This window comes from Coffea eugenioides, chromosome 2, assembly GCF_003713205.1.
Source record: "Coffea eugenioides isolate CCC68of chromosome 2, Ceug_1.0, whole genome shotgun sequence".
NCBI classification, from domain to species: Eukaryota; Viridiplantae; Streptophyta; class Magnoliopsida; order Gentianales; family Rubiaceae; genus Coffea; species Coffea eugenioides.
The window spans coordinates 44,653,336-44,665,703 of record NC_040036.1 but is presented as its reverse complement, the minus strand read 5'-3'; the positions used below and the strand labels follow the sequence as shown (position 1 = coordinate 44,665,703).

The 12,368-nt window shown below is 33.5% G+C and overlaps 1 protein-coding gene across 1 annotated transcript; it reads right to left on the bottom strand.

Moving 5' to 3' along the window:
- Positions 1 to 1,514: 1,514 nt before the first annotated feature.
- On the bottom strand, positions 1,515 to 5,046 carry LOC113760499 (U-box domain-containing protein 44-like). Its single transcript, XM_027303101.1, has 3 exons — positions 4,052 to 5,046; positions 3,672 to 3,972; positions 1,515 to 3,198 (listed from the first exon to the last, which is right to left on the bottom strand). The coding sequence occupies exons 1-3, from the start codon at positions 4,790 to 4,792 to the stop codon at positions 1,745 to 1,747; spliced, it is 2,496 nt and encodes an 831-aa protein (XP_027158902.1). The 5' UTR covers positions 4,793 to 5,046; the 3' UTR covers positions 1,515 to 1,744.
- Between the last annotated feature and the right edge of the window lie 7,322 nt (positions 5,047 to 12,368).

The following is a 12,368-nucleotide window of genomic DNA, read 5'->3' as shown; positions in this document are numbered from 1 at the left end:
TTCCCAAACAAAAAAGAACAAAAGAAGAAAAGAGTACGACGGAAATTCAAGTTTGGCGAAAAGAAAGAAATAAACAATAAAAATATTACTGCTTTTTAAAAGCAAAGAACAACTGAGACTCTAACCCAAGTTTAATTTTGGATTCAAATATCACATTAATTTTTAAAAAGACAATTGTTGAAATATCACATTAGTTTTTGAAGAGACAATTGCTCTACATTCAATAATAAATACTATAGGTAACTTAACTACAATGAGGGAGAGTTCATGAATAGTATAAGAGTTTTTCAACAATGTAATTCATTGCCAACTATTGTACATTTTTATAACTAAAATGTTATATGCAACAATCATTCATGTGGGTTCATACATATTAGTTGAATCAGAGTTACATAACGTTTTTTTGAATCTTATGTTTGAATTTTTGAATTATTGAGATTGGTGGTCACCACCCATCCATTAAAGTTTGGTAGGAGGGGTCTTGGTGGGGTGAGAGGCAAGGTTTGAATCCTTGCCTCCCAGCAAATGCCATATTTAAAGTGGTTTGGCGTAAAAAAATTCAGGCGGGTGTGTAGTGCATCCGTCTGGTCTGGTGGTGATTCAGTCCCCTCTGGGTTACTTTTGAACCTCCTTAGGTCCGTCGCCTCTCCTCTAATATAGGATAGATTAGGTTATATAATAGTTGTCATCTCAAAAAAAAAAAAAAAGAATAAATCTAATCTATGAACCTCTCTAAACGGTTGCTAGTGACGGTGACTAACAACCATCCATGTCCCTTATCCCTAAATTGGTGCCCCTTCAGTTGACTTTCATCCATTGCTTTGGACAGTAGCTCCAAAACATAAGTAGAATTGGAGCACTACAATTTTTTCCTATGCAAAATGAAGCTATCTGCTACCGAGCAATTGTATAAACCTAATAATGCAGATTTTTTTATACATGGTGTAATATTTGCCACCGTTTTGTCCATTCCTAATTAGGAAATCTTACGCTTTATACAAGAAGTGTACCTTAGCAAAACAAACAATTTTTCTAATTAGGAAATTACTAAAAATTCGTCCTGAGCTACCTTTGACTTTTGGAAATTGTAGAATTTGACCAATTCAGCACTTAAAATGTTGCGTTTGTTATCAAGCCAAAAAATAAGACAAACAGGAGAAATGAAGGATAGGGGCACCGCAGATCCGTCTGGTTAGTTTACATGTATAAACTTTTGGTGTATAACCATACTACTCCCTCCATTTCAATTATTTAGTCATGTTTTGGAAATTCAACTTTTTAAAAATAGTGGTTTGATTATGATGTTTGTGCTTTTCTTTCCAATTTTATCCCCACAAATTCAAAATTTAAATTTGAATGGTAACACGCATATAATTAGAAAGAATGATTATATTGGAAAGACAGACTAAAATGTGCTCTGACTTTTCCAACAAAACAAATGTTTTGGAACATTCCAAAATGAAAAATATGATACTTTTAATGAGACGGAGGGAGTATAATCTTGTGCTAAAAATATGTGGAGTATTTTATTCATATACACCACTTTTTTCACAATTACAATAATAATAATGTGATTGTTCATCAAATAATTTAACAAATACAGCAACCGAATTGAAACGCATGGAATCACAACCACGCTGGCACCTCTCCCAGGAATGAGAGGCTTGAATCTTCTTATGATGTGAATCGACAAATAATCTGACATAAAATATGGTATTCAATTAAAAGCAAAAAAAGGAAGCTTTCAGAAGTAACTGGATTGAGCTTGCAAGAGCTCAAGTTGTGCCAGTAACTTGGCACTTGCTGGCTTCAACTTAGGATCACCATTTTGTGCTAGATCAATGAGAACCACTTGTGCAAATTCACAGTGCTGTACTCTGTGTGACTCAACTCTAAAAATCCTTTCCAAATTCCAAAGGGCTTTTTCTTGTGCCTTTACAGTTCCATATTCAAGAACTTTAATGATGGCTTGAATGCCTGAATATTTGGCTATGAGATAGCTCCCATTCTCCCATATTTCATCTTGCAGGAGAGTTGCAAGTGAACTAAGAACAGCTTCATCTGCTTCCCTCTCTGTACCTTCGAGAACTCGGATCAAATGAGCAACGGCATCTGCCTTTATCAAACAAAATGTGCTTTTGGGTGAGCAATATCCATCATGAACTTCACAATAGCCATCCATTGAAGGAGGCGCACATAACCAGTTTGATTTTCTGGATTTCTTCAGAGAAAGTGAGTTCTGTGATAACTGAGCCAGACATGTTGCAGCTCTACTTTTAGCCACCACTGAACCGTGTACAAGTAACTTTACAAGAGCAGCAATCACCCCTTGATTAGCTGAAAAATGTTGCAACTTCTTATCAGAAGGAGCTGTGAAGCGAATTAGAACACCTGCAATGCTCTCTGCTGTCCTCATTGCAGTAGGTGTTGAAGCTGCACTTAAGGAACTCAACATAGAAACCAAAGTAGGCAACATATTAGCATGTTTTAGCATATCTGTGACTTTTCTGTCACTTGATGGCAAATTGCTGAGTATGCCAACAGCTGCAGCCTTCTCACTCTCAGGAGTTGATTGTGAGATGATACCAGCAATTATATTAATATTCATTTCCCCGAGCTGTTGTGCCAGATCCTGTTGATCACCCTTAGACAATGTATATATCAACTGTAGGACAGAACTCCTGATTTTGGAATTACCATAAACAAGGAATGGTATGAGAAGCTGAATTCCACCATTCTCTTTCATCTTCTTTCTAACTTTAACTGCACTAGTATGACCAGCAATGCTATTCAATGCATTTAAGAGATGACACTGGATTACTGGACTAGACAGGTTCAAAAGTGAGAGCATTTGTTGAGCAACATCTGGTTTGTCAAGTATTCTTTCAGACTGAGCTATCATTGCTAGAATCGCAGATGCAGGTTCTCGAAGAGTCATTAGTACTGATGTCACGGAAAAAAGAAGCTGAAGCAGGTGCACCACCACACCAGAACTAATCAATCGTTGGATATTATCTTTCAAGCTAGATAAGTTTTGCAATGCACTCAAGGCTGATAGCTTGGCCTCAAACTTTCCTCTACTGAACATGTTAACCAAAGGTTCAATGGCCCCATATTCTCCGAGGGAAGCTTTACGTTGATCAGTCAACTGCATCCTTGAAAGGGCTGTTGCCATTAGAACCTTACTCATATCAGAACCTGTAAAAGCAAAATGTATCATTATCAGACAGTTACAAATGGTATGCGAATATGAGGAATATGCATCTTCTGAAAGTCACGACGACACATTGTCCTCTATCCTCAACGCAACCTGATTTTTCAATCTTGGAAACCATCAGTTGTATAGCTTTAGTAATGTTATTGCTAAGGGATTCTCCATCTCAATTCACAGAAATCACTGGGGTCAATCATATTCTCCAGTTAATGATAATAAACTGTCAACAAAATGGACTACCATGGGGCTTCAACTTGTATTAACACTTCACAAAGACAAAAAATTGTTGCATTTGTATGCTCAAACAAGGTCCTAAATGACTAAAACACAAAAGCTTTACAGTGCCTCTTTTCTTATGAAATTAATTTGTTGAAAAATATAAGAAATGTTCATCTTGCAGTGGGATGTAACAGAATGCAAGATAACAAGTCGCAAGGCCAATCCATTTCAAAATTACCTTCCTTCAGGTACTTTATTAGAGGTTTGAAGTAGCCAGCCTCAGCCATATTTAGAACATTTTGAATATTGTTTGACAAAGCATTTAATAGTCTTCCTGCATCATTAGATGCCTCTTGATCCTCCTCATTGTAGATGGAAACCAGCATTAAAATACACCCTTGAATTCTCCCAATTCTTCTCCTAACTGCAGGAATATCTGAAAGGCTAGTTAAAAGTGCCACAGCTTCCTTCCTCTCTTCCACATCCCTCGTCAATGACTTAACCAACACCGATAAACATCCCACTTCTTCCATCTTTTCCTGCAAGCTATGAATCGATGTAAACATAAAACAACTTATGGTAAAATATAATGAAATTACTGAATGTTAGTCACAGTACCTTGTTTTTATCATTCTTTCGAATCATGCTTCTTAGCAGTCTGATTATGGCAAGTCTGTTGTTTGATTTACTTGAACTCAACCGGTTACACAAAACTGATATAATACTCTCATCGTCAATTGTTTGATCAGTAATCGTATTTTCCCTAACCAAAGCGTCCAACTGGAGAATTGCACGTTTAGATTCTTCATCATTCCCAGAACTGAGCTGAAAAACGACATCTTTAATATCTAAAATAATTCTATCTTCCTCAACTATTCCTTCCTCTGAATCTTCCTCCGTGAAGACATCATTAACAGACACTGATTCTCGTTGAGAACACCAGTCAAACTTGGTACTCATCATTTCTTTATGCAGTGCTTCAATCTTTTCTTTGTTGGCCATTGATACTTCATGACCAGCAAAGAGAACAAGGCCTAATGACCTCCCAAGATTCTGTGTAACATCTTCTATGTGCTTTAATGGAGATGAATGAATATTCGTGCTACTTAGCAAATTTTTTGCACGATAAAATTCCACCTCAAGTGATTCAATGGCTTTGTAAATTGCATCCCTGTCCACAAGATTGTTTTTCCTCAATTCATCAAGAAGTGGACTCAGTTTTTTTATGAGCAGAGAGAACTCTGTAAAGGCCTCTCCAAGAGATGATTCTGAATCTTTTGTCACTGATGCAACTTCATCTACTGAAGTCCTTTCTTCGAATACAATCTCTGAAGAAGTTTCAATTTCTGTACCCATCATTAAAAACCTTCCTGAACTTCAGCAATCACAAAAAACGTTGAAAGCAAAAATTCGTACCTGCAGAGGCTAAAACGGAGAAAACAGAGGAAGAAAATATGGAAGATTTTTTTAGCAAGAATCTACTGATTCTTGTATACAACTCGCATCTCAACAATATAGGCTTAGCTAGTGAAGCAATTTTTTGTCTAAAATATTTAAATTCTACATCAATATTTCTCAGGATGACTTTGAAGAATCAGTCCTGATAGGATGATCAACAAGAAAAAGCTACATCCTCCTAAAAGTCTAAAACTGGTTATTTTGGTACTTTGGTATTGCCGGACGGCTGCTGAGGAGGAGTAGAGAGGAATTTCCTGCGTGAGTGGACCTTGACTTGGCTCTGTTTTTGTATTATTCTGGTTGTCTTTTCCTTAGATACTGGAGAAGAAAATTTTAATACAGCATCACAAAATTTGGGGTGGAAAGAGAGAGGAAATTTGTGCAAAGGCCTCAATCGCTTCTACGAAAGGGTTATTTGGTTTCAAGGATACTTTTACCACTATCTCAATATTACTAACATGAAAATTGAATTTGACCCTCTTGTCACGTATACAAAAGGGTCCATTTTCGTTCGAATTTTTGTTAATTTGGTCCCTTGTGCATCCTGATCTATTAATTTAATCCCTCATATTAATAGACTGAAGCCAATACAGAATCTATAACAAAAAATTCTTAAACCTTAACAGAAATGATCATGTGCACGATATGTACACCATTTTTTTTTTCAGAAATTTAGAAATATGTAGTTAAATCTAACTCCCAAGTTAACCTCAAAAGCCACGGTGGTAACTCCTGAGGCCAACATGGGGACTTATCTACCCAACCCCCAAACCCCCTTAAATCGATGTGGGACTACGGGAAAGTAGTAGGGAAGCTGCTACTAGATGTTAACTAACACTCACAAACCCCAGAAACCTCCCCTGCGTCTTTTTTTTTTTTTCAGAAATTTAGAAATAAGTAGTTAAACCCAAGGTTTGTAAAATCGGGATCCTACGTAGGATCGATTTTAGTTTCACAGGATCGGATCGTAGGATCGGATCGGAGAATCGTAAGATCCTACCAAAAGCTCCTAATTGCAATTAAAGGTTGCAATTCTTTGATAAATTACAAATATACAACAAATATTTTCATTTACTTGCAAAATGGAACTTCGTATTTCACAAATTTACAAAAAAATTGTAGGATCGTACGATCCTACCGATCCTACGATCCTACCGATCCTGCTACGATCCTATGCGATCCTACAGAGATTAATATGATTTGCGATTCTGAATACGATCCGGATCGATTTTGGTTATCCGGATCGTAGGATCCCACATCCACAAACCCCAGAAACCTCCCCTGCGTCTTTTTCTTTTTTTTCAGAAATTTAGAAATAAGTAGTTAAACCTAACTCCCAAGTTAACCTCAAAAGCCACGGTGGTAACTCCTGAGGCCAACCTGGGGACTCTTATCTACCCAACCCCCAAACCCCCTTAAATCGATGTGGGACTACGGGAATGTCAGTAGGGAAGCTGCTACTAGATATTAACTAACACCCATAAACCCCAGAAACCTCCCCTGCGTCTTTTTCTTTTTTTTTCAGAAATTTAGAAATAAGTAGTTAAACCATTAGAAATAAGTGTTTGGATACCTCCATTATTTCAAATAATATTTTGCTTGCATCACAAACACATTTCCCAACCTACCTTTTTATATTCCCAATCATCTTTTTATCTCACATACATCACATCACAAAAAGTGCTACAGTAATTATTCCAAATAATATTTCAAATAATACACTATCCAAACAAATAATAATGTTTTGTACACCATTAGAAATAATGTTTTGTAATACTGTAATATAAATGTTTCGAATATCATGATCATAATATAGTAATATGAAATGCAGATCCCTTGTGGATGGCAAGAGAAATGCACCGTCTAGTGAACGGTCCGAGATCGAGCCAATGAGATCCGACTTAATTTTTGCTGTCTATTTTAAAATTAAGTAAATCACAATAATAATCAGACAAATACAAAAAACTATTTTCCCGGTAAGGGTGGAATATGCGTGCCAAACAATCTTGTTAGACCACTGCAATTTGTTTGGATAGTGTATTATTTGAAATATTATTTAGAATAATTACTGTAGCACTTTTTGTGATATGATGTATGTGAGATAAAAAAGTGATTGGGAATATAAAAAGGTAGGTTGAGAAATGTGTTTGTGATGCAAGAGAAATATTATTTGGAATAATTTTGGTATCCAAACACTAATATAATGTTTAGCTAAAAAGAAAAAAGGAACAAACGAAATTTCTCGTGTTCAACAAGGAAACTAAAGGAAAAGTAAATAAAGCACTATTCTTTTACTTTTTTCTTTTAGAAGAACAATTATTCCATGTGAAATTGCACATTTGACATACTAACTTTGAAGACTAGGACTAGAAAAGCAAAGTAAATAATTAAACATTTGCCCAGTATGCTAGGTATATTTCATGACATTTTCAATTCTAATTATTCAAACATTTAATGTTATTATCTCACAGTCGACTTGAGAGAGCATTACCCACAGAGAAAGTCATGACGCGGTCCTCTCATCTCTGTTGACTGTTGATGAATTCAAAACGATCTCGAAAGAAACGTTACCAATACAAAACAGCAATAATAAACAAATTAAAAAAGGAGAAAGAGAAATTAAAGATTGAAAAGACGACGTCAACTCTTGCCCCATCCTTCACTTTCTTGCTTCTTGTTAACGACTGGGTTTTGACAAAAAAGGAAAAAAAAAAAAAAGTTACACCTCCCCTAAGATTCCTCTTAATACAACTTAGAACCGTTAAGATTTTTAAAATGTTACTTACCTCCCCTAATCATTACAAAATGACTATATTAATCCTCACTTAATACATGATTCACATATCAAATAAATGAAACTCAAAAAATCAAAGGAAAAGAATCAAAAGTCGATGTCTTCTCTTTCTTCTTTTTCTAACATTCTCTTTTACTCATATTTTGATGACGATGCGATCTTTTATTTGTAAATTATAATAAATTTAATTTAATTTATCCTTTTCTTTTTGTGATTGTGATAAGACGAGGTATGATTTCTTTGTTTATTTTGAGTTGACTTTTATAATGAGTTAATATAACTTAATGTCTTGAGCCACAGGTTGATAAGAGGTTGGAAAAAGAAAAGTAAGGGTTTGTAAGGAATCCGTTTTAAGTATATAGAGTTGATTAGTGCTAGTATATTTCTTTACAAATATCTTTTCTTATTTTTCAAATTTATATTTTTATGGACTATACCTTTGTGATGTGGTGGTATAGTTAGAGATCATTTTTAGGTGGTGATTTTTTTTTCAAGTAAACAAAGTGGTTTAAGAGTATTTTTATTTAGCAAAATGAGCAAAAGGTAGTTTGGGATTTTTATAAATTCTGTTACATAAATAACAAAAGTAAGGAAAGTAAGTAATATTTTTAAAACTTTAAAAGTACTAAGTGATATTAAGAGAAACCTCAAGGGAGGTTTCTGATATTATACCTAATGACTAAAGTATAAAGACAATTGATTTGTCCAAACAAAGTAATAATAATAATAATATAAATAAATAAATGGGTTTGTCACACGCATCACAAGTCAATATTCAATTCTTGGGTTAACAATTTACAAAGATTGCGTGGATATAAAGGTAAAGGGGACTCCATTCCTTTTTACCCTTTACCTTTTCTTTTTCTTGTTCTCTTAAAGGAATTGTTCACATTCAACAAACAAAAATTTTTAAAAAAAAATTATTTTTGTTTTCAAATTGGCTTTTTTGGTGGTGACTCGAAAGTAAGCTTTTTGGACTAGGGTGCTATATTAGTGTACATTCCCACATGAACGAATAGAAGACAGTCCAATGTGTAACAACATTTAGTCCAAACTACTTTTAACCACTGAGCTTGGCTCAATGGTCACCAGGAAGGGACTACTCTGGTCTGCACAAATAATAAGAAAAGGTCTACACAATCCAAGGGTGGTGCTATAGTATCCCGTTCGTTTAGTGGGTTTTGCATATATCTACTAGCCCCTAACACTCAAGTCTCTTTAGACTCTCCCTTCCCTATAGATTATAATATAATAGGTTATAGTGTTATACAATTGTTATTGTTGCTGGAAAAAAAATAAAGAATACAAGACGGTCCAAATTCAAGGATTGCCTGCCCAGCTAGCTGCTAATAGGCCAGATTTGGCCAACAAGGTATTCAAAAAATGTATAGTTTTAGTTATGGTTGTAAATTGTACAAGTTGTTTATGAAGAATCACAAACAGTTTGTAAGCTTGTACATAATTTCCAAAACATAGTAAACAATTCATCACTTGTTTGCTATCACAATCCCATATTTGATTCTGTTGGCTTCTCAAAGGGATGTTATGAAAACAACATTCCGAATTTAACTTGTCCTCCATTAAAATATTCCCAACCCTTATTGCCATCAAAGAATGCATCGAAGTTGAACATATCTGAAGAAACTAATATATAAAAACAAGCAAATTGATTCTACAGCAATCTAAAACAAGCTATAAAGCTATGAAGTTGCCAACTCATTAGCATTTTTTGATTTGTAGTGTAAAAAACCAAATTGCATAAAACGACGTGCCGTCAAGAAATAATCTTTTCTTGTGAGCATGTCCTATCACTTTACGTATACTTGGATTTTGTCATAGCTAATTTCATTAATGTTGATATCAAAAACGGTGAATTCATTTATTCATGCACTACTTTCCATTTTCCCCCTCCTTTTGGGGTAGAAATGAAATTTCTCCTTTTATGGTAGCCAATTCAAAATCTAAAAGAGGCCTGAGAGGATATGCGAATGGTTCTCAAGGTGGAGTTTCCAATATCAAGCCTAAAGAATATTCAGAACAACTGTCAACGGTCGGATCAACTCGAATTTAGCTCGCTCGCGCCAATAAAAGCCCCATGAAGTTGACCTTTCATTGAGTTGGGCTAAATTTAGATCTGAATTAAATGTGAGTCGAATTTAAACTTTATTAAGTTCAAACTCGATATAGGTTCAACCCTTTAATTTGCATCTATATATATAATTATATATAATATATTCATATTTTAATATATATATATATCTAAATATATAATATTAATGCTTTATATTTATGAGCTATGCATCAAAATATATTAATATATATAAGAAATATTAAATATACAAAATTATATCAAAATATTCAGAAAGACAAATCTTAGTATGAGCAAATTGAGAATCTTTAAAGATGTATTGACTATTGATCATGTTTTATTATTATTTTCCATGTACTTTGATCTAATTGGATATAATATTGTTGAAAAATTCTTGGTTTATATATTTTTTAACAAACTGTTATTGGTTCATATATAGTTTTAATGTTGTAGTTCTATGGATGTTAGATTAGGTTTAGAACTTAATAGTTATAGTAATTATATTAAGGAAATTAAGGAGTAATAAGTAAGTTTGGGTTAAACTTGAATTAGGTTCAAAATTCGAATATTTTGTGAGTCAAGTATGAGTTTCATATTTATCAATTTAAAACTTATAACTCGAATCCCAAAAATGATATTAACTATATGAGCCGAATCTGAAAATTCGGCTCACAGGCTTACTTATAACATCGCTTGTTTCGTCCAATTTAGTAAAACTGGCTTCAAATTCATCCAATTGTACGGAATCTAAAAACATTTCTGTGACTAAAACAAGAAAAAATGGGGCAAGTAGCTCATCTAGCCCCTCAAACTTTTTATCTAAAGTAGCTCTAGTTCCTGATCTTTTAGGCCCGGTTGGATTGCTATTTTTAGGACTTTTTGTAGGAAAATATACTATATGTAGGGTCTGTTTGATTGGAAGTAAAATGTTTTCCTTGGGAAAATATTTTCCGTGGAAGTAATTTTCCATGAAAATAATTTCCCTTTCATCATTTTCAGGTGTTTGGTTAGTTTATTGAAAATATTTTCTTACTTCATTTTTCTGGTGTTTGTTTAACTTTTGAAATATTTTTACTTTTATCTCTATCTTTACTTTCTACACATTATAACTACATACTTCTTCCCATGCAAAATTAGAAAATTTATCTCATTGTTTAACTTTAAAAAATCTTGGAGAAATGTATATATGAATAAAAAATATCTCCTTAAGCAATAAATAAATTGTTGGCCATTTAGTGTCAAATATCAATCACATGCAATGCTTATTGTGACATATATCTTGCACTCTCACTGCTAGAAAGTTTCTCTAGAAAAGAATGTCTCTATTATATAATTAAATTACTAAGCAATAGATGAGTAGGATGAGTTTTTTTTTATTTTGAATATACTAGGGGGAGGGTTGGTGGTAACGGGGAGGGGAAAAAAAAAGGTGTTTTTAAAAAAGGGAAAAAAAAAAGAAAGGGTTATTTTTTTTTTTTTTTTTTTGGGTTCGAGTTCCTCCTGTTTACACTTAAAAAAAAAAAAGAATATACTACAAGATGTTTTCAGTAAGTTTGGAACATACTACAGGCGGAATGCATGCATTTCGGAAAACAACTTCAGTAAGTTTGGAAGGGAAGTTGTTTTCCATAAGATGAGTGAAAATATTTTACATAGGAAAATGTTTTCAGTAATTTTTGTGCAACCAAACACGGGAAATTAGGAAAATATTTTCCTGGAAAACATTTTCACCCGAAACAAACGGACCCGTAGTGATTTGATAAATGTGAGGTAAAAAGATGATTGGAAAATGTATTTACAGAAAACGTAAAAAATTTTTTTTGTAGAAAATCCCAATCCAAGTCCTTTTATTTTAATTTTAACACCAAAGTAATCCTTTTTTCTTTTCCTTTTTTTTATTGGCAAACTCAATTATAATATGGGAGAAATGCCACCGCCCTAAATTTCATTAACATAAGGAAAAAAGATGGGGGGGGGGGAAGATATAAAATCTTACCTCCTAGAATACAAAAGATGTTCAAAATAATCAATATTTAGCTACCTCTACAATAAAAATTTTTCCACTTCCAAATGCAGCTGCATCAAAGCGTATGATCAAAGCTGCGACTATACTCTTTGAAAGAATCTCTCTTTATTTTCTTCTCCTTTGTTTTATTTTTATATGTTTGCTACTCTCCCTTTTTACTTTCTTCAACTATTTTCCATTTTTATCTAATAATTGACAAATTTAATGAACGCAAAAAAAACTTTATATTACTAGGTTTAATCACCGATGTATCACTTTTTATGTGGATGTCCATGTAAGATATGCCAATGCAAATGATTTATTTATTCAATTTAATTCATGTGATTTTTAATTTAGAAAAACTTGTATTTAAGTAAATTTCAACTTTTATCAAGTTTTCGGATACACATGGAAAGCGTTTTCAGAGAAAATTTTCTGCTCTAATTAAGTAAGTGATTAAAATCAAGTAATTGCCAATTTCTAAGTCCTTGTGGGATCAACACCTATTATTCCTATACTCAATAAACGAACCAAGCACTTGGGAAAATAATGTAATAAGGTTTTAAAAATTGTGGTGTAGTAAAATGCC